Source organism: Rhinatrema bivittatum, chromosome 2, assembly GCF_901001135.1.
Source record: "Rhinatrema bivittatum chromosome 2, aRhiBiv1.1, whole genome shotgun sequence".
Taxonomy (NCBI): Eukaryota; Metazoa; Chordata; class Amphibia; order Gymnophiona; family Rhinatrematidae; genus Rhinatrema; species Rhinatrema bivittatum.
Genome location: NC_042616.1, coordinates 58,283,537 through 58,302,770, shown reverse-complemented (window position 1 = coordinate 58,302,770; position 19,234 = coordinate 58,283,537). Strand labels below are relative to the sequence as shown.

The window sequence follows — 19,234 nt, the reverse complement described above, 5'->3', positions numbered from 1 at the left end:
CAACAATTTTCTGGCTGCACATCCCTATCATCAGATACAATAAAATATGATGACAAAAGCCAGAAAGATGACTGGGTGCATAGGCAGAGAAATGATCAGCAGGAAAAGGGAAGTGATATTACCTTTGTATTAATCCCTAGTGAGACCTCATTTGGAATATTGTATACAATTCTGAGACTGCACCTTCAAAAGCATATAAACTAGATGGAGTTGGTCCAGAGGACGGCTACTAAAATGATCAATGATCTTTGTTCTAAAGCATATGGGGACAGAATTAAAGATCTGAACATGTATACCCTAGAGGAAAGACTAGATAGGAGAGATATGATAGAGAAGTTTAATACCTCTTTTAATGGAAAGGATGCTCTAGAACGAGTTAATACGACTCCAACATTGCTCTATGCTTCAACAGCAAGAGGAAATGTGGAAAAAAGGATTTGCATTCACAAATAAGTGTGGGTGTAGCTTGCTTGTTTTGGCGGTTACTACCCCGAATCAATTAAGCCTGATACTTCACTTGGAATACATATCCAGCGCAGCTCACTGCTTCAACGGCAGGAAGGAATGAAAAGAGGTTTTATATTCAGACAACCACCAACAAGGACTGAATTGCACAGGCTAGGTAAACATAAGCATGGAGTAGCTTGCTTACTGCGGCGGTTACTACCTCTAACCAATTAAGCTAGATACTTCACTTAGATGCAGCTCCAGCACTGCTCTCTACATCAATGGTGGGGGTGGAAGGTAAATAGAACCAAAAAGTTACTAATAAGGGCCAAGAGTAACAGATAAGTATGAGAAAAAATAAAATAAGTGTGAAAGCTTGCTGGGCAGACTGGATAGGCCGTTTGGTCTTCTTCTGCTGTTATTTCTATGTTTCTATGAGAGATCATGGGATGAGGGTGAAAGAGGGTAGACTCAGGAGTAATCTAAGGAAATATTTCTTGAGAGGGTAGTGGATGCATGGAACAGCCTCCCTGCAGAGGTGGTGACTAGAATAGCATCTGAATTCAAAAAAGCATGGGATAAACACAGGGGACCACTGAAGGCGTGGTAGGTATTGTAAAGCTGAATTAGTTGGTGTGGATAGGCAGATTAGATAGACCATATGGACTTTTTTTGCCATCATGTTTCTAAGTTTTGCCTTCCTATCACCTTTTCAAATACATGGAATACATTTGGTCTGGACTTCCAAGGTGGTATTTTTAAACAATGTCCATGCCTCATGTAAACTTTTTTTGTTCTGATTGTATTATTTTGATAAGTTTATGTATCCTCTGATAGAGGAATACTTTTCCCCTTGCCTTTCTTAGATGGGCAGTATCAACTGCAAGACATTTTCTGAACACCTTGGATGCCATGGATAGGCTGAAAGGAGAACCTAATACTGGTAATGATCTCTGGCTATGCGAGTCTTAGAAAGTTGTGAGCTGTAATGTGCATGTAAAGTGGTTAGCTAATCAATCTCTTGAGGGAGGATTGTCCTTAGAGAGTTCATTCTGAACTTTTCTTTCTTCAAATATTTGAGATCTGAAGTCCAAGAGAAGATGGAGATAATATTTTTCTGTGGAATGTGGAAATATTTGAAGTACAATGCTGTTGTCAGATCTGGGGGATCCCCATGGGGGGCAGCCCAGGACTTCAGGGCAAAACAGGATCTTCCACATGTATTAGCCACCTCTCTAGTAGGTTGAGTCCTTGGATTCTGGCAGCCGGCAGGACTTAGGCTGTGGCTGGAGTCGAGGTGCAGGCTGGAGCTTGGAGACACAGGCCTGAGACAAGGATATGAAAGCAAGGCAAGGCTGGAATCTGAGGCAAGGACTGAATATTGGGCACAGGACTAGGCCAGACAAGGACAGGATATGACAGAATGAGGAACACCACAGAGGCCCAAAAGCAGCAGTTCAGAAGGCCCATAGGCCACTAACCATAAGACCAGACAAGGAGATACTAGGAGGCCCGAATGGCACAGACTAGGAAGAAGGCCTGAGAAGGCCACAAGGTTAAGGCTAGGTAAGATAGAGCTGGAAAGCCCAGAGACCAAAAAGCATTACAAGATAGAAAGGGGCCAAGCAGGGAGCTGAGTAGTTTTGATGACAAGGCATCAGTTATTACAAGAGGCAGGGTTAAATAGGCCATGCCCTGCTAAGTCACATGCCCATGTAGCTCCATGGGGATATCTGGTGGTGGGTGGCTGCGTAGCAGGCAGGATCCTAACAGCCTTGTTCTTTTGTGGTATTGGGACAGGTTCCACCTGATTCGCAGTGTGGAGGACTGAGAATTCCTGTTGGAAGAGTTGGAGCTGCTCTGCATTTATGAACTGATTCTTTAGAGAATTGTTTGAGACACAGAATTTGATCTTTAATATCCACCAGTTTATCATCAAAGATGACAGCGGGCTGAAGCTTTCCCTTTCTACTTCACCTCTCCGCACCCCTCCCCGGTTGTCAAAATCTAGTTGGTAAGCTTTTTTGATATTGTATTTAAAATCTAGAATTAGATTTTTATTGCGTTTGTTAGAGAGGTTTGGTCTGTGCTCTGGCCCTAGGATGTGGGCTGCTCTGCTATTGTGGGCAAGGCGGCTGAAACGAGTAGGTTTGGCACCTTCTTCTTGAATAGTAGTAGTGTCTCTTTTAGTGCATAGGCCACCTTTTCCTGCTTGTAGAAGGCTGCTCAGTTGTAGTTGCTGACAGGGTAATGTGAGTGAAACAGTGATCTGTAATAAGATCCATTGGGTTTTTTTTTTACTCTCTCCAAAGAAGTTATCCCTGTACATGCATCAATGTTTTTGTCGACATCTTCATGAACACACTGTGGAGAGAGGCTCAACGGAAGGACCATTGGACTTGTCAGCATCAGACTGGTATAACAAAAGTATATGTGATCCCTCACATGAATCAGATGACACTAAGTCCGTCTTCTGAGGTTGCCCAATCGTTAGATGAAGGTGAACACTGATAGACAGATTCAATCGGCATCTTTTGTCTGGATTGATATGGCGGAATAATAGACAATTTCAGACTTAGAGGTCTGAAGACCTTTATTCCAGTTTGGATAGAGGAAGTGAAGAACTTGGTATATTAGTAAAATTTTTGATGAAATCAATCCATATTTTATTCAAGAAAGGGTGATGTTCCTGTTTGGGAGGAGGAATTGCAGTAGAACAACTACTGATTCTGTAATTAGAATTGGCATAGATCATGTCACAGGAGTAGATTCAGAATGAACTACCTTTTCTGGTTGTTAGTCTCCAAAATTTGTATCAAATTACTAATTAGTTGTCGGCACCAAGAAGGCCATGGTGGTTCTACTTTTCAACAGAACCTGAGAGCATTTTGCACTGAAAGGTGATGGCCCCCAAAGGTGTGTTTTTATGCACCGACACTGTTTGCCTTGGTTCCTGCATGTTTCGACTCCGAAGTTTCCTTTTGGCTAAAGGGGGAATGGCACCTGTGCTGAGACTTCCCCAAGTCATGGAGTCTAGCACGAGATGACATTGCTTTTGATTTAAAATTTCTTATGCGTCACTTATACATAGTCCTAAGTGGTGGCATATAGCAAATTATACATCCACAATAAAATGTCCATTAAAACAATGTAAAATAAAAGAGTCTAAAATAACACATTTAAGTGATGTTACCTCAGCTGGTGATGTTTCTTCTTTATTGACCAGAGGCTTGAGGAGAACTTAATTCTCAGTGTGTAGCTTCTAGATCTTCTGGCCTTGGAGCACATTCAGCCACAGGCAGTGCAGTTAGGTACATTATGTAACGGGCCTAAAAGCAGTGAACACAGTGGTTGTGTTGGTCAGATAAAGACATCTTGTAAGAACAGTAGGGGCATCTTTTGAAGTCTGGTTAGCAGTCTGCCATCATGAAGAGAGCTGAGGCGAGATCAAACTTAACAAAAAAAATTTTGAGGCTCATGAAAAGAAAATGAAATACTTTGAATACAAGTAGGAAAAAAAAATTAGTAACCAAACCCAAAGGCAAAAATTCAATAAGCGGTTGAAGGAGAGAGAAAACCCTGTACTCAGTATTTAGTACTTGAATGACAAGCATAGGTAAACAGCCTTGAAGTTTCTAGATGCTGGTTTTGACATATCAGGTGGATATACAATCAGTTAATGTGTGCTATTGGCATTGCAGCATTGGGGGAAGTGGGATGATATTTGGCAAAGAGAGCAAGCTAAAAGTCAGGGCAGTAACATTCATGCATAGCGAGATATCATATGTCCATACACGTGCATGTAACAGACAAAAAAAAAAGGGTGTTAAATTAGTGCAAGTTTTGTTCTTTCATAGAGCAATCATTGTGTACACTTTGCAGTGCCTTCTATTCCTACAGTTGTTCTGGTGATGCCTAAAGAACCTGAACAGATAGGAAACTGGCAGCCTTCACAAGACAAACCTCTTATAACAGGATGAAAAATAAAGACCTTGTGATGAGTTTTGAGGGAACAGGGCACAATGGGGGCGGGGTGGCCAGAGAATCAGAAAATGCAGAAAAGCCACTCAGCTGACAGTAATGAACTTCCTTTTCAAAATACATTGTGTTTTCAGAAGGCATAAAATGCATATGATTGCTACAGTAAAAGCATTTTCCAAGCCACTTTAGAGGACAGAGTAACTACTAGATGACAAAGAAAACTACTTGCTTTTCACTAGCCAATGATGATTCATGAAAGGGTAACCATGTCAGGTACACTCTGCTCCGGCCCATAATACAGCAGGCTAGAGTTTAGATTTAAGGAATGGATGGGTGGATTCTGATAGGAGTACACAGAAGGTGCTCAAAGGAGGATGCAGCTATAAAAGTGATTAATATGTCTGCCACCAAGCGTCCCTTTGAGAATACTCACACTAGCATTTATCATCAGCCAAAAAGAAATTCCATTTCATAACAAAGGAGAAGAGGTATGCTTAGTAACTGGAATGGTATAACAGACCCTCAAATTATTTCAAAAAATGTTCTATTTATTCTGCAAAACATAAGGCTGACTTACTTATTTGGAAGTGCATGCTAAATTTCAGTAATATTTGAGTTAATTTGGTTCTTCAGATTTAGTATCAGCTAAACCTGAAGTTAAATTAAATTACTTACAGGCCGATACAGTAAAGCGCGACCGCTGTTACCCTGCTTCTAACCTGCTTTGTACCCACAATTTGGCCGCGTAAGTCCAACCCGCGATTCACTATCCCTTTTAACCCATCCTTACTGCTTCTTGAAATCAACGGGTAACCCTTTCTGCCCGCGGCATGTATATGATATGTAAACGATCGGATTAGCTATTCCCTCCCATACAGTAACGTGCGCCCCGATTATAGTCTTTTTAACCTGCAGTTTTGCCGCGTGTTTAACCTAATTTACCGCCTACCCTTACCCCTGCGCTTTAGTGTGGAGCGTCAGGCAAGCCCCAGCAGAGACACGAAATTTCATGGGCAAACGTTCCTGTGAGGCTTCAGCAGCCTGGAGCGGATCGGGCGCTCCCCATGCGAGGCGGCTTCCAGCAGCCCCCGCTGGCTAAGGTGCATGAGCGCATGCAAATGATTGCTTCACTGCCTGACCCCCTCACCCCCCGGGACAAGACCTTTAGAGGAGCCAGGATCGAGCAAACTTTCCCCCAGCCCCTGCTCACCTGCCCTCTCTGCGTCCATGGGTGCTGGTCTCCCATGTGGCGCACTGGCAGCTCCGGAGCAGCCCCAGTCCTCTCTCCCCTCCTCCCAAGCGGCTTCAGCAGCAGCCCGGGGCGGATCGGGCGCTCCCCATGCAAGGCGGCTTCCGGCGAAGGTGCATGAGTGTACGCCGTGACCTGAGCGCCCGGCTGGACGTCCGAGGTCACGGCATGCGCTCATGGCAGCGAAGGTGCATGAACGGACGCTGTGACCTGAGCGCCCGGCTGGACGTCAGAGGTCACGGCGTGCGCTCATTCACGTACATGTGGGCGTTCATGCACCTTCGCCGGAGAGGGCTTCTGGAAGCCGCCTCGCATGAGGAGCGCCCGATCTGCCCCGGGCTGCTGCTGAAGCCGCTCGGGAGGAGGGGAGAGAGGACTGGGGCTGCTCCGGAGCTGCCAGCGTGCCCACACGGGAGACCGGCACCCATGGACGCAGCCAGGGCAGGTGAGCGGGGGCTGGGGGAAAGTTTGCCCGATCCTGGCTCCTCTAAAGGTCTTGTCCCGGGGGGTGAGGGGGTCAGGCAGTGAAGCAATCATTTGCACAGGACAACAAAACAAACTACACCAGCCCTTCTCCTGTATCCACTTCCTGATACCTGTCATTTCAAATATCATTTGAAATGACAGGTACCAGCGCACCCAGGATACTATATAGGCGCTGTATAGCGCTCTATACAGTAAAATGGATTGCGCTTCATAGATGCGCTTTGGACGCGGCTTGCATTTGCATGCCATTTAAGTACTGTATCGAGCGGTATGTGATCCGGACTGTGCGTGTGGCAAACGAGGGTGTGGCCGGCACTACTGCACTCTTTCTTCCATGTCCTTACTGTATCGGCCTGTAAGTTATATAATAAGGATCAGGGCTGCCAACTGTTGCCATTTGTTTTATATTTTATTTTATTATTTTATTTTTTTTAGAATAAGCTGATGTAGGCCTGTTTTTATACTATTGCAAGCTAAGACTTGTAATTCTGATTTCCCTACAAGCCCCATTCTCAGTGGGGTAAAACCAGATTGATAGTGGCCTATCCTGAAAAAATAAATATATGGAGCCAGTTGATGACCTAATTCGGAGTAAGAAAAATAATTTTATTCCTTTCTAATTTTATATAATGAAAAGCTGTTTGTTCTAATTTTATGAAAATATATTGCAACAAGTCTAGAATTGCACAGCAACTTAAAATAGCATATTTTACATGTAATTTTCCAGAACTGACAGGGCAAGTATGGATTGCTTACCACAACTCCTGGTTATGTGCTCACATGTTTCAGGCACTCACCCCCACACATTTATGCCCTTCTCCATTCTATGTTTTTTCCTCCACCATGCACTCATACATTCTCCACTACAATGTCTCCACTCGACCTCACGCTCATGCACTCTCCACGCCATTATGCTCTTTCCTCTTTGTAATCTCTCATGCTTACCACTCCACTCCCCATGCTTTCTCCCTTCTGCATTCTTGAACTCCCTTACTGCCACTGATGCAGCACCTGCTCTTCTGCTGAGGATCCTGACTTTCACTTACTTCTAGCGTAGCTCTTGCCTGCCTCCCAGTACCTTCCTTTTCTGCCACTTACCTCCACACAGCACATTAACACGGCTGCTGCTGTGGCTTTCGGTTTCCCAGCTCCTGTTTTGGCTAATGCCACAAGAAAACTATGTCCTGGCTCACAAAAGCCCCAGTATCCTGCTACTGCAGGGACCAACACAGAAGATATATAGGCCCTTCCCAATTCAGCCCAACAAGGCCTTCATGGCCATGGCTCAACTTTCTCATCTCTATGCTGAGATCTAAAAAAGCATTTTTGTGATTGGTTAATTCACTGCACACCTGTGATGTTACAGTCAAACAGACTGACAAAACATCACACAAGTTTTTATAACAAGCTAAAAATTAGGTCATTAACCCTCCTTAACCTGTGTAGTGAAACAAACAAGCCACTATAATGCTCCTATTTATACTTAGTGTTCTCAGCTGGAGAAATCTGCATTACTGAATATGCCACTGAAGCTAGTAATACAAGTAATGCTTTTTCAGACCTATGGGATCCTGCCCATTATACTGGAGTACCACTAGTTCAACAATGGAACTTCACATTCTACCAAAACTAGTGGTATCAAGAGCTTCCACCTCTAAGATGGAAATTTCTAAAATGAATACTGAAGAAACTGGCCTTTGGACTCTGCTCTAGCATAATATATCTGGAGCAGAACAGAGTGGAATCACTGCAGGGTTCATTAGACTATTCCAAAAAGTCTAAACAGAGTGATAGGCATCCTGGTTCTTTACAGGCACTGAAAACATTCCTTAATATAAAAATTCTTTACAGCAAGAAGTTGCATTATCGTTTTTCAAATGAAGTTTAGTGTACATGGAAAGTACCATCCAGTACCAAAAAACAGTCTCTCTCATTCATTTACTGAATATTCACAGCATGGGAGGAAGCAAAAGTCTCTCCCTGCAATGCTTCAAAACTTGGTTTGGGAATTAAAGCAAAGTTGCTTATCTTTAAGATGTTTTCCATAGACAGCTGAACAATTCAGCCACATAAGTAGGTGATGTCACTGGATGGCAGTAATACGAAACAAGTTCTCTCAGAGCTCAGAAACATCTAGAAGTCAGAACATGTGCGGAAGCTCATTTTTCAGTCAATTTATAAACTAAGCTTCAATTCTACAGGGAAGCGGGTGGGATTGTGTGGCTAAATTATCCTACTGACTACGGAGAACACCTGTTACTGGTAAGCAACATTGCTTTCTCCATGGACAACAGGACTAAATGCAGCCACACAAGTGATGCTTCCCAAGCTGAGGGCTGCAACATTTTCCATAGATAAGCAGCTGAATTAGCCATGCTGTCTGGGTACATCCTCTGTGCCACTAGGTGGCGGAGCTCTCCAAGATCACCCAAAGTCTTTTGGTGAGGTGTTCCTTCCTGTATATTCCCTTGCCTCTTTGAGGTTCTGTTTGTGGAACTCTGCACAGACAAGAGAGGAAATGGGATGTGCTGAGTTGCAATGATCAACGTGAATAGAAATTTCATGTAGGTGTCCTTTCAGATCCAGGATAGTCAGCCAATTATTGATTTCTAGACGTCAGAAAGGTATAGATCATTGGCGAGACCTCACCTGAAGTACTGTTTTCAGTTCTGAAGACTATAATCACAAAAAGGATAGGGAGAGGACAGAAGTAGTCCAGAGAAAGGCAGCTAAAATGGCACAAGGTCTATACCAGAGGTCCTAGAAAGCTGGAGAGAAGGGGAAGGATGTGAGACATCTGAAAAGTATTAAAAATACACAAAACACAAACTTTTTCCAAAAGCAAGAAGGCTGTGGAACTAGGGGTCATGACATGGTGGATGAATGCCCTCCCAGAGGTGGTGGTGAAGACAAATGGTGAGAGAATCCCTGATGGCAATAAGATAGACCTGAAACACTGAATGTGGCAGCAAGGGGGTACCTGAATGGACTGGCAAGTACAATCTTGAACATCCTGTTGGGCAGATTGGATGTATCGTTTTATCTTTGCCATCATTTACTATATTACTTTTAAAGAAATGTGCCAAGAATTAATTTAGAATTCTCTTGAGATATTTGTTTTGGTCTCTCAAATCCAGAACAAGGCCATGTCCTCTTGACGTTTCAAGATAAGAAAAGTATCTTTTTGCCCATTTCCAATAGTGGAATGGGTCTATCGCACTGGTTTTTAACAATGAGGTTAACTCCTGTTTAAAATTTGAAGTTAGGGAGATCCAAGATGGCGCCGGCATGAGAGTTGGCGGCATTAGGAGCTCCTAAATCGCTTGCCTTTTGGTTCCTTTTTTTCCTGTTACTCGGGTAATGGGTAAACGATGCCTCACACAAAACGAAAAGGCAGGGTCAGACAGGACGCCTCGACCCCTGCTGGTACAGGGGGTCCTAGAAGCACAGTCCAGATGTATTCCACACATTAAAAAAGGTGGAAAGAAGGCAAAACGATTACAGGCATGGTTAAAAGGGGAGGTGAAAGAAGCCATTTTAGCCAAAAGATTTTCATTCAAAAATTGGAAGATGGTTCCAACAGAAGAAAATAGGATAATGCATAAGCGTTGGCAAGTTAAATGTAAGACATTGATAAGACAGGCTAAGAGAGAATTTGAAAAGAATTTGGCCGTAGAGGCAAAAACTCACAGTAAAAACTTTTTAAAATCTATCCGAAGCAGAAAGCCTGTGAGGGAGTCAGTTATGATGCCTCGTCCGGGCTTTAAGTTTTGCAATTGTGGGAAAATTATGTCTGTAACTGACAGACATCAATTTTGTTATCTCTGCCTGGGTCCCAGACATGACCAAGCAAACTGCAGGGACTGCGGACACATGTCCCCATGGGCGCAGCGTCAAGGAGCCACAGGCATCGCCCAACTCAGAGAAGATGCATCGGGCTCTTACACCCCCCCTCTGAGGCTTCAGCTAGGTCATCCCCGGGACCGAAGACGACACCCAAGGCCCAATTCTGCAGACCCTCCAGGTCCAAAACAACCAAAAAAGTCACAACTCCCATCGATTAAGGGCGCGGGAGATGCGCCGCAGACGCAATCTTTATTGAAAGTGTCTGAACATCAAAGCGTCGACGCATCTACGGCGCACCGACGAATCGAAGCTAAACATACGCAGATGAGCATCGACGCACAGACGACGCTGCGTTGAAACCAAAGTTAACCGGTGCATTACTGATGCAATCCGGCGCACAGCCCCTTCAACCGACGCTGCCTGTGAAAAAACACAAGAAACATCCAACTGGGCACAAAAGACGTAGAAGTCCTTCACTATTTTGTTAGTAGTGGACTTGGAGAATAGTTCATCCCCTCCACGGCTATCAGCTTCCTCTTCTCCTTCAGTTTTTTTTTGGGGCTATCTGCGGCCTCTCATCACCACAGCAGTTCCGGATTACAGGATCCACTTCATTCAAAAATTGTCTACCCACCGAGGGACGTCGGCCACCCGAAAAGACCGGACACAGACATTCTCCGGGCGGCTCTATCACCATTGGGCCGCCAACCGAATTTGAAACCACTTCAACATCGGCCTCAAACTGTTTTGCAAATTATGAATATCTTGTCACAATTTTTAAAATCAGTAGAGCAGCAACACCAACCATTCCCTATTTTCTTCCCCAGGGTCATCAACAGGTTACCCATCTGACCCACAAGATCTACCACCGGAGCCAGTTTCCCCGCCAGAAGATCTCATGTACTCAATTTTTAGAGAAAGTGGGTCAACGATTGGATGTAGAAACTAGAAAGATACCGGAACCTAGGCAAGAAATGTTTGGAATCCTAAATATTTTCAACACTCCAGCTGAACCACAGCACTTCCCTCTCATTCAGTGCTAGAATCAGTGATGGAAAAAACCTGGGACTTTCCGTTCTCCACTACACCAACCTCGAGGAAAACAGACCTAAAGTATAGAACGAGAGATTCACCTTTCTATGCAAACATCCAACTCCCACATGCATTGGTTGTCGTTGAGTCAGCCATGCAAAAGGTGAGAAAGTCTAGACTACATTCAAATAACCCACCAGGCAGAGACAACAAGTCTCTAGATGACTTTGCAAAAGAGGCTTTCCAGTCAGGGATTCTAAATACGAAAAATCAAAACCACCAATTTTACATGGCTCAATATCAGTTTGAGTGTCTACAGGCTTTAAAACCCATTTTACAACAGGGTTCTGAAAACAACACCCCTCCCCAAGAATTTCACGATATGGAGGAAGGCCTTCGACACCTCATGCGTTCTATTTACAAGGGGTTTGAAACGTCCGCAAAGACCACGGCTAATGCCATAGCAGCGAGACGACTGGCATGGTTGAGGGCAAGCGCCATAAGAGATGACGTATATGATAAGCTTGCTAACCTCCCCTATCGACCAGACAACCTGTTCGGGGACAGACTCACTGAAACCATCACAAAATTGAAAGAGCAAAAGGTAGCAGTGTTATCATTAACACAGCATGACACTTCCATCGGCTCGTATAAGAAATCTTACCCTAGGCGAACATATCGCCCTTACACCACTTACAGGCCCCAGCAATACCAAACAAATCACCAGCATCCTTACCAGCAACAAGCTTTATGCCAACGCCCTTGCGCTTCTCCCCAGCCACGCCAACCCTCAACCACCCAAAAACCAAAGTTTTTAGGACTAACCCGACCGCCACTACCCACCCAGAAAGTAGGACGGCTGTCCCACTTTCTTTCACAATGAAGCAGCATAACATCGGATTTATGGGACCTCGCTATTATAGACTGTTACTCTCAACTTCGCATCCCCTCCATCTCTCCCACATCCAGTTATCACCAAACATCAAGGTGTTTATCGAGAAATTCTTCAAGAAGTAAACCAACAACTTCAACACTGTATATGGGAGTTACCTCCATCCCGATATCAGGAGGGATTCTATTCACAATACTTTATCCCCTCTTCCTCCTATGAGCGTCACAACCCCCATGGACCCAGACTTACCACACCAACGGAAGGTGTCCCTGGAGGTGAGCCAGATCGAGGAGGGACCAGCGGTGGGCTATGGCGGCACGAGAAGTGGTAGGAGGTTTGATTACCTCCTCCCCTTTGGCGGAGAGCTTTCTCGACGAAAGCAGAGTTTCAACTGGCAGAGAAACAGCTTCTGCTGCAGAAAGGAAGTCGGCTCAGGATCCATGACTTGCAGGGGATCTCTTTGCCCCAACCGGTAATTTTTTCACCTTTTTTACTGACTGAGAAACCTAAAACTATCACACTTGATGTGCTATGGCAAGCAATTGTTTCGTTACAAAATAATATCATGAATTTGAATGTGAACAGCTTTATTTAATCTGAATCCAACGGTGACTCAACACACAGATTCTGGAAAAAGCTGAACAAGAAATAAGACAAATTTAAAAAGTACAGCTTTCAATTATTCAAAAAGAATCTTTGTTAAACAGGAAAGTTGAAAACTTAGAAAGTGCTATTAGATATACTAATCTTAGGATTATAAACTTTCCGAAATGTAAATTAGTTTCTCCAAAAGAGCAACTGAAGAATTATTTCCAGGAAGTGTTACAATTATAATCTGGAAATTTACAATCAGAATTAAATGCATATTTCCTTTCCTGAAAAAATGAAAGACAAGAAGAAAATCAAATAATGGGTGAAGCATCACTGAATGTAACAAAACTAATTGAGTCTTCATATAGTTCTCAGGTTGAAAAGAGGTACTCTTTCGGTTAAATTTGCTCTATCATCTGATAAAGTTCTAAAATTGTATTTGTCTAATAGAATCTCTCAATACTTGGGACAACAACTTTGGATTTATCCGGATGTCTCCAAAGACACTCAGATTAGACATAAAAAATTTTTGGTCTTAGTGAATCAAGAAAGAACTTTTGGTATACAATTAGGGGTAGATCTTATAAATTTACGTGCGCGCGAACAAAAGTACGCTGGATTTTATAAGATACACGCGTAGCCGCGCGTATCTTATAAAATCCGGGGTGGGCGGGCGCAAGGGGGTGCACATTTGTGCAACCTGCGCGCGCCAAGCCCGGCGCGCTGCCTGTTCCTTCCAAGGCCGCTCCGAAATCGGAGCGGCCTCGGAGGGAACTTTCCTTCCACCTCCCCTCACCTTCCCCTACCTAACCGACCCCCCTGGCCCTATCTAAACCCCCCTACCTTTGTTGGCAGATTTACGCCTGCCAAAAGCAGGCGTAAATCTGCGCGCGCCAGTGGGCTGCTGGCGCGCCATCTCGTAACCCGGGGGCTGGTCCGGAGGCCTCGACCACGCCCCCGGGCCGGCATCACGCCCCCGACACGCCTCCCGCCCCGCCCCGAAATGCCCCCTTTACAAAGCCACTGGACTTACGTGCGTCGCCGAGCCTATGCAAAATAGGCTCGGCGCGCGAAGGGGGGTTTGGGGTAGTTTTTTGGGGGGTACGCGCATACCCCTTTGAAAATCTACCCCTTAGTGATTAGGTTTCCCTGTAAGTGTATAATGCGGGTTGACGGCATAAGATATGTTTATTATGAGCCAGATCAATTGGAAAAATTTTGGGAAGCTCGTCGGAACCAAAGAACTGAGCCTGGAACATCACTTCCTGAATAGTTGGATTAAAAATTTACTTTGCAACCTCATTTATTTTGAGTAAAAATGTTTTGAATTAGAAGTGCTCTAGTAACTGGATCTTCCCAATACTTGTTTTGTAATAAGAAATGCAAGTATAACTATATTTTTGTAAGTTTGAGAATTGTAAAACCAAAGTTTGTATTTCCTTTCTTTTTGCATTCAATGTAAATTGAATAATTATATTAATATGAAATAAAAAATTAAAAAAAAATTTGAAGTTGTTTCAGGGAAGTTGAATGAGGGGCCAGTGGAGTGAGGAGAGGTAAATTTTGAAAATTTAGTTAATAACATCTGAATTATTCTGAGGGCTCAGTGATATGTGGTAGTGAGATACCAATAGGAGTGAAAAAAACTGAAGACTCCCCCACCGCCCCACTGGAAGAACTTCAAGAGGTGGAGGAATGAGGAATTTGCTAGTCAAAAATTAGGATTGACTAATTCTCGGTTGAGCCTTTTCCCTAGCATGTGGTTTGTTTTGTTGCTGTAGCTGATGTGAGCACTGCCTTTGGAAAGGGTATGGCTGGTACCTGCTAACAAGAGGAATATTGCCTTCTGAAGAATTGTGGATGGTATTTTGAGTAGCTTGCTGTACAGAAGTAGCTGTAGTCAGTATTTGGAGGGTTGAACAGTGACCATTTATGAAGTCAATCATTTTCTTAACTTTCTCAACGAAAAATATATCTCCAATACACGGCATGTCCATTAATTTGTCAGATGTGTCTTCTTGTACACATGATGCTCTCAGCGAAGCAAATCTTCTGGTTCCTATAGCTATGGCTGATCTTGAAGCAGTCTCTAAATGATCATAAGATGATGTATGAGATGCTTGGCACATTCTTTAGCTTCATTTAAGAGAGGCGTGAACCGGTCTTGTGTGTCTGAAGAAAGTCGAGAAGAGGCATCTCTTATTCTCCTGAAGGATATTGTACGAAACTGGACCATTTGGAACTGTTGGGTTGAAATCCTATTGTACATCACCACTGTCTGTCTTTCTTTCCTATATTATCCAATAATTTTGCACCTTTACCAGGTGGAGCACTGGAATGTTTTATAGATCTGCAAAGCTTGAAGGGCCCTTATCCCTCAATATAGGGAAACAAAGGAAAAGGGAAAAATACTTTTTTTTTTTTTTTTTTTTATTAAAGGAGACTCACAAACAAAATAGTGAGAAAATAAGAGACCGAAAAGCACAAAAAAAAAAGCTGAAAAAGGAACACAATAAAAGGCCAAGTGGCTAAGGGCAACAATGTCCTTTCACTTCAGCAAAAGAAAAACAACTGAGGAGACTTATACGGCAGAACATGTTCAGAAATACTTCTAAGTATTTCTAAGCAAGCATGTTTTGTGTAGGCGCCATCCAATGACATCACCCTCTTGTGTGGCCGAATTCAGTCCTGCTTGTCCAGAGAGAAATTTAGTTTCCATCCCCTCTGCCAATCTCTGGTCTTTCTGCAAGTCTGCCAGCATGAGTACTAAATGACCAAGGACCTTTGTTTTTTGGTTTTATTTTAATTTTGCCTGGGAATTTCAATGCTATAACGAAAGATATCCATGGAAAAATGACTGATACAACAGGAGAAACGTCAGTGGAAAGGTAATTTTTCCACGGGTTTATTTTTTGTTCTAACAGTGAAATTCCCAGGCAAAATAAAATAAAAACTGAAAAAGGGCCCTGTAAATGTCAGAATGGTTTCAGTGATGTTAGCAACTGCTCACCAAGAATTCACTTCATAAATCTCACAGAATAGCCATTACAACCTTTGACAGATTTACCTGTACCTTGCTGCATAGGTCTAGTAGCACTTTAAAGATATGTAGTCCTAGTAAGCACCAGCAACTTTTACATGTGAGGCTCTGTAAACTTCGGCCAATTCAAGCCATGCAGCACTCTGAACAGATGTGAAACATATATATATCTCTACCAGTTAAGTGCTTAATTTTGATTGGTGTACACCAACTGGAAAGAATTCTTTGTTTAAGAATATGCTACTAAATGGCTGTGCTTAAGCCATCCATACCCAGATTCCTATATCCACAAGGTCAAGAGCGCTGCACAGGGTTTCACAGAAGCCAAGTATAATTAGGAACTCAGTCTGGAAATCAAGAGGTCTAACCAGAGGGATCAATCCTAGCCAATTTCTATATCCCTACATTATAAACCTCCATAACACATTGATCCGTCATCAAATCCAAGTCAGGCTTTTAAAAGTGTTTCAGCATAGTATTTTTGCTAGCTACTACCATCTCACTTTTGCACAAAGCAATTTATACAGACATATCTGTGGCATGTGTGATCTTCATACAAGTTAGCATCGGACTTCACAAATTAATCTCGTGGCTTCTATCCTGAATGGTGCTAAACAGATTATAATCACCTGTCAAGTTGTGCAGCAGAAAATACCATTTTTTTTGTAAAGATTTTCATAATGCAATTAAAACACTCATCTGTACTCATGAAGGATCACATCTCTTATAGAGAATTACATTCTGAAACAGTCTAAAATTACTTATCTATTTGTGGAGGACTCCACTGTTTAGAAAAATTCAACATTTCTCAAGGAAATCCTAGTCTAGACTTGCTTAAATTGCTTCACCTTTAACAATGGAGACCTCCACAAATAGATACATAACTTTAGACCATTTCAGAATGTGATTCTCTATAAGATGTGATCCTTCATGAGTACAGATGAGTGTTTTAACCGCATTTTGAAAAAATCTTTAAAAAATAGTATTTTCTGCTGAACAACGAATATGACCAATGATTATAATCTATTAAGCACATATCAGGACAGAAGCTATGAGATTAATCTTTGCAGTCTGGTAATAACTTGTATGAAAGTCAATGTTCCACAGATATTGCTATGTGCAAGAGTGAAACTGAAGTGGGTATGATTTGGTGATTTTTTTTCATTCTCCAAGGCTCATCAGTTTTTAGAATTTTTTTTTTAAACTACAAGACATTTTCAACCAGCAAGACATTTCAGGGTTGTGCCTTGTACTGAGAAGACTAATACCACTTGGCCTGTTTTGGCCTAGTGCCTCAACACATCCAAGTATGTAAATCATATAATATAGGTCTTGCAGTATTTATTGTGCTCCCATCAATTAGACCCCAAGCCTTGTCAGCTCAAATCTTTGCCTCATCAAGGATTGATAACTATGCTGAACTGCAAAAGGGCTGTAATATAGGTTAAGGACCTCAGGGGACACTGCATCAAACAATCCCCTAAGTACACCAGACGATGTAAGATTTGAGGGGGAGAAAATCCGAGGGATCATTCGCAAAACACTATGAACATCCACCTTCTCTCACTAAACCTGGCACTTGTGGCTCCTCCTCAGTCTGCAAACAAAATCACAATCAAAAGCATTAACTGTCACACAACTACCATCCTCCACGTTCAGAGCAGAGATATCCAACAAACAGACTCTCACATTTAAATTATTCACATTGTGATAAATTTTGTGGTCTTTTTTTTTCTTTTTAAAGTCTGAGTTACAATAAGAATGTGCAAAACTGTAAACCATTTCATTGGGTGCTTACGAGCTGCTGCTGTTATTTCTTCTACATACTGCAAGTCTTTAGACTCTGTTCCCCTTGGTCCAACTCTAAATTCCTTCCCATGTTATGTGCATACTTTCAAATCCCTGGCGTGTCACTCAAGAAGGGTTTCTTCAGCACAAACCAGCAAAAGAACTGGGGGTGGGGGGGGTGGGCGGGGGAGAATGGATAAACCAAACTCTGAAACCCTTCCTCTTGAAGGAATGGATTGTTTTACCTTCCAATGCCATTTGTTTCTTGTACAGTGTGAGCAGTTGTATGCAGACACCTTTCCTTCACAGTACAAACCCCTCCCCCCCCCCCCCCAAAAAAAAACAACCCAACTAATAGCTGGTAGAAGTGCCAAGGAATCCACCGGGCAGAGAACAGTCACTTATTCTTCTGAAGAATGAAAGTCCAAAAAAGTAAATGTTTGTAATCAGAAAGCAGGGAAGGGATGGGGGGGTGGGCTTAATACATTAAGATTCTCCCTCCTCCCCATCCCTTCCCACTCAGCCCTCAGGAAGAATCCTGGTCCAAACTGCAGCCAAGGGCTTCAATATCATTGCTGATGTCAGAAATCATTCGATCCCACTCATCCCCTTCTGAAGGTACTGACTGGTCATCAGAGCCCCCTGCGGCTCCATTGCCGTTGGTTGTGGAGGTGGAGGTAGTGCTCATAGTCCGTCTATATCTCCCAAAACTGTCCGTGATGATTCCTCGGCCGTCCTTGACACCAATGGTTTCTAAGAAGTTCTCAAAATGCTGGCTGTCCTTTTCTGGGATGAATGGTCTAAGGCCTTTCCAGAAACAAAAATTTTAAAAAAAGATGAAATACAAAATTACTCAGCACACTTAAAACAAAGAAAACAGCACCATCTCCTAGAGTTGTACCTAACAAATAGGTTAACACTGGTACTTCATCTCCCAAGTTTTTCTTCATTTAACCTGAGTGTTTCTTTCTTTGACCACCATTAGAGACTGGAGCTGCCATACTCATTTTTGTTTCTAATCTGGGCATCTCCTGTAACAATTTAATCCTCTCCACAAACCAGAACATTCAGTGCATAGCATGTAAAGATAAGGTGAATATTTAAAATGCACCGGGGCCATATATAAACGAGATCCTCAGAAATAAAAGTTGGGAGGATTTATAGCAAAGTAGGGTAAAAAAAAAATCTGTTGCACTCAAGTTTCACCTAAATTATGCAGGTATGTGGCACTGATGCTTTAAGATTTAAAGCATTAAAAATAATTTAACCATGTTAGAAATTAACATTAAACAATGCTACCTCAAGCTGTTAGATCAGGGGTTGGCAACTCCAGTTCGAGTGCTGCAAATAGGTCTAATTTTTAGAATATCCACAAAGAATATGTGTGCACTGCTTCCCCACTGTATGCAAATATATCTCAAACATAATCATCATGGATATCCTGAACACCAGACCTGCATGGCACGCAAGAACTGGAGTTGCCTACCCCTGTGTTAGATCATTTGCATATGTTGGGTCCATGTGCCTTAGGCTGTACAAAATGAATGCACTTAGAAACATACTTTAAAGCACCAGTGAACATATATCTAGGCCACAATGAATTCTGATATACGGTATTAAAACCTAGCTGGGGGTGCATATGCCCCTTTCCTCTTTTGAGAAACACTGATCCATACAACTGATTCTACTCAGTCACATGTTGTATTATAAAATTATGCAATTTCTCTTTAAAAAGTCCAGTTATGCTACACTGGAGTCTTCACCAAGCAGTATCATCATAACTTGATCACCCTAACATCTACAAATCTATTATATTTTACATTATTCCTTCTTTCATGTCTTTGGAAGCAATCATGGGTACAAAGATTATGTGGCCAGGCTA

General features: G+C 42.7%; 1 protein-coding gene across 8 annotated transcripts in view; it reads right to left on the bottom strand.

Annotated features, from left to right (window-relative positions):
- Nucleotides 1-17,269: 17,269 nt before the first annotated feature.
- Nucleotides 17,270-19,234, bottom strand: part of CCM2 (CCM2 scaffold protein) — a 278,566-nt gene continuing 276,601 nt past the window's right edge. For all 8 annotated transcript variants that reach the window (XM_029588207.1, XM_029588208.1, XM_029588209.1 and 5 more), the window contains one exon: nt 17,270-18,159. In XM_029588207.1, the coding sequence (XP_029444067.1) occupies nt 17,879-18,159 (281 nt within the window). In that variant the 3' untranslated portion in view covers nt 17,270-17,878. The remainder of the gene's footprint in view (nt 18,160-19,234) is intronic.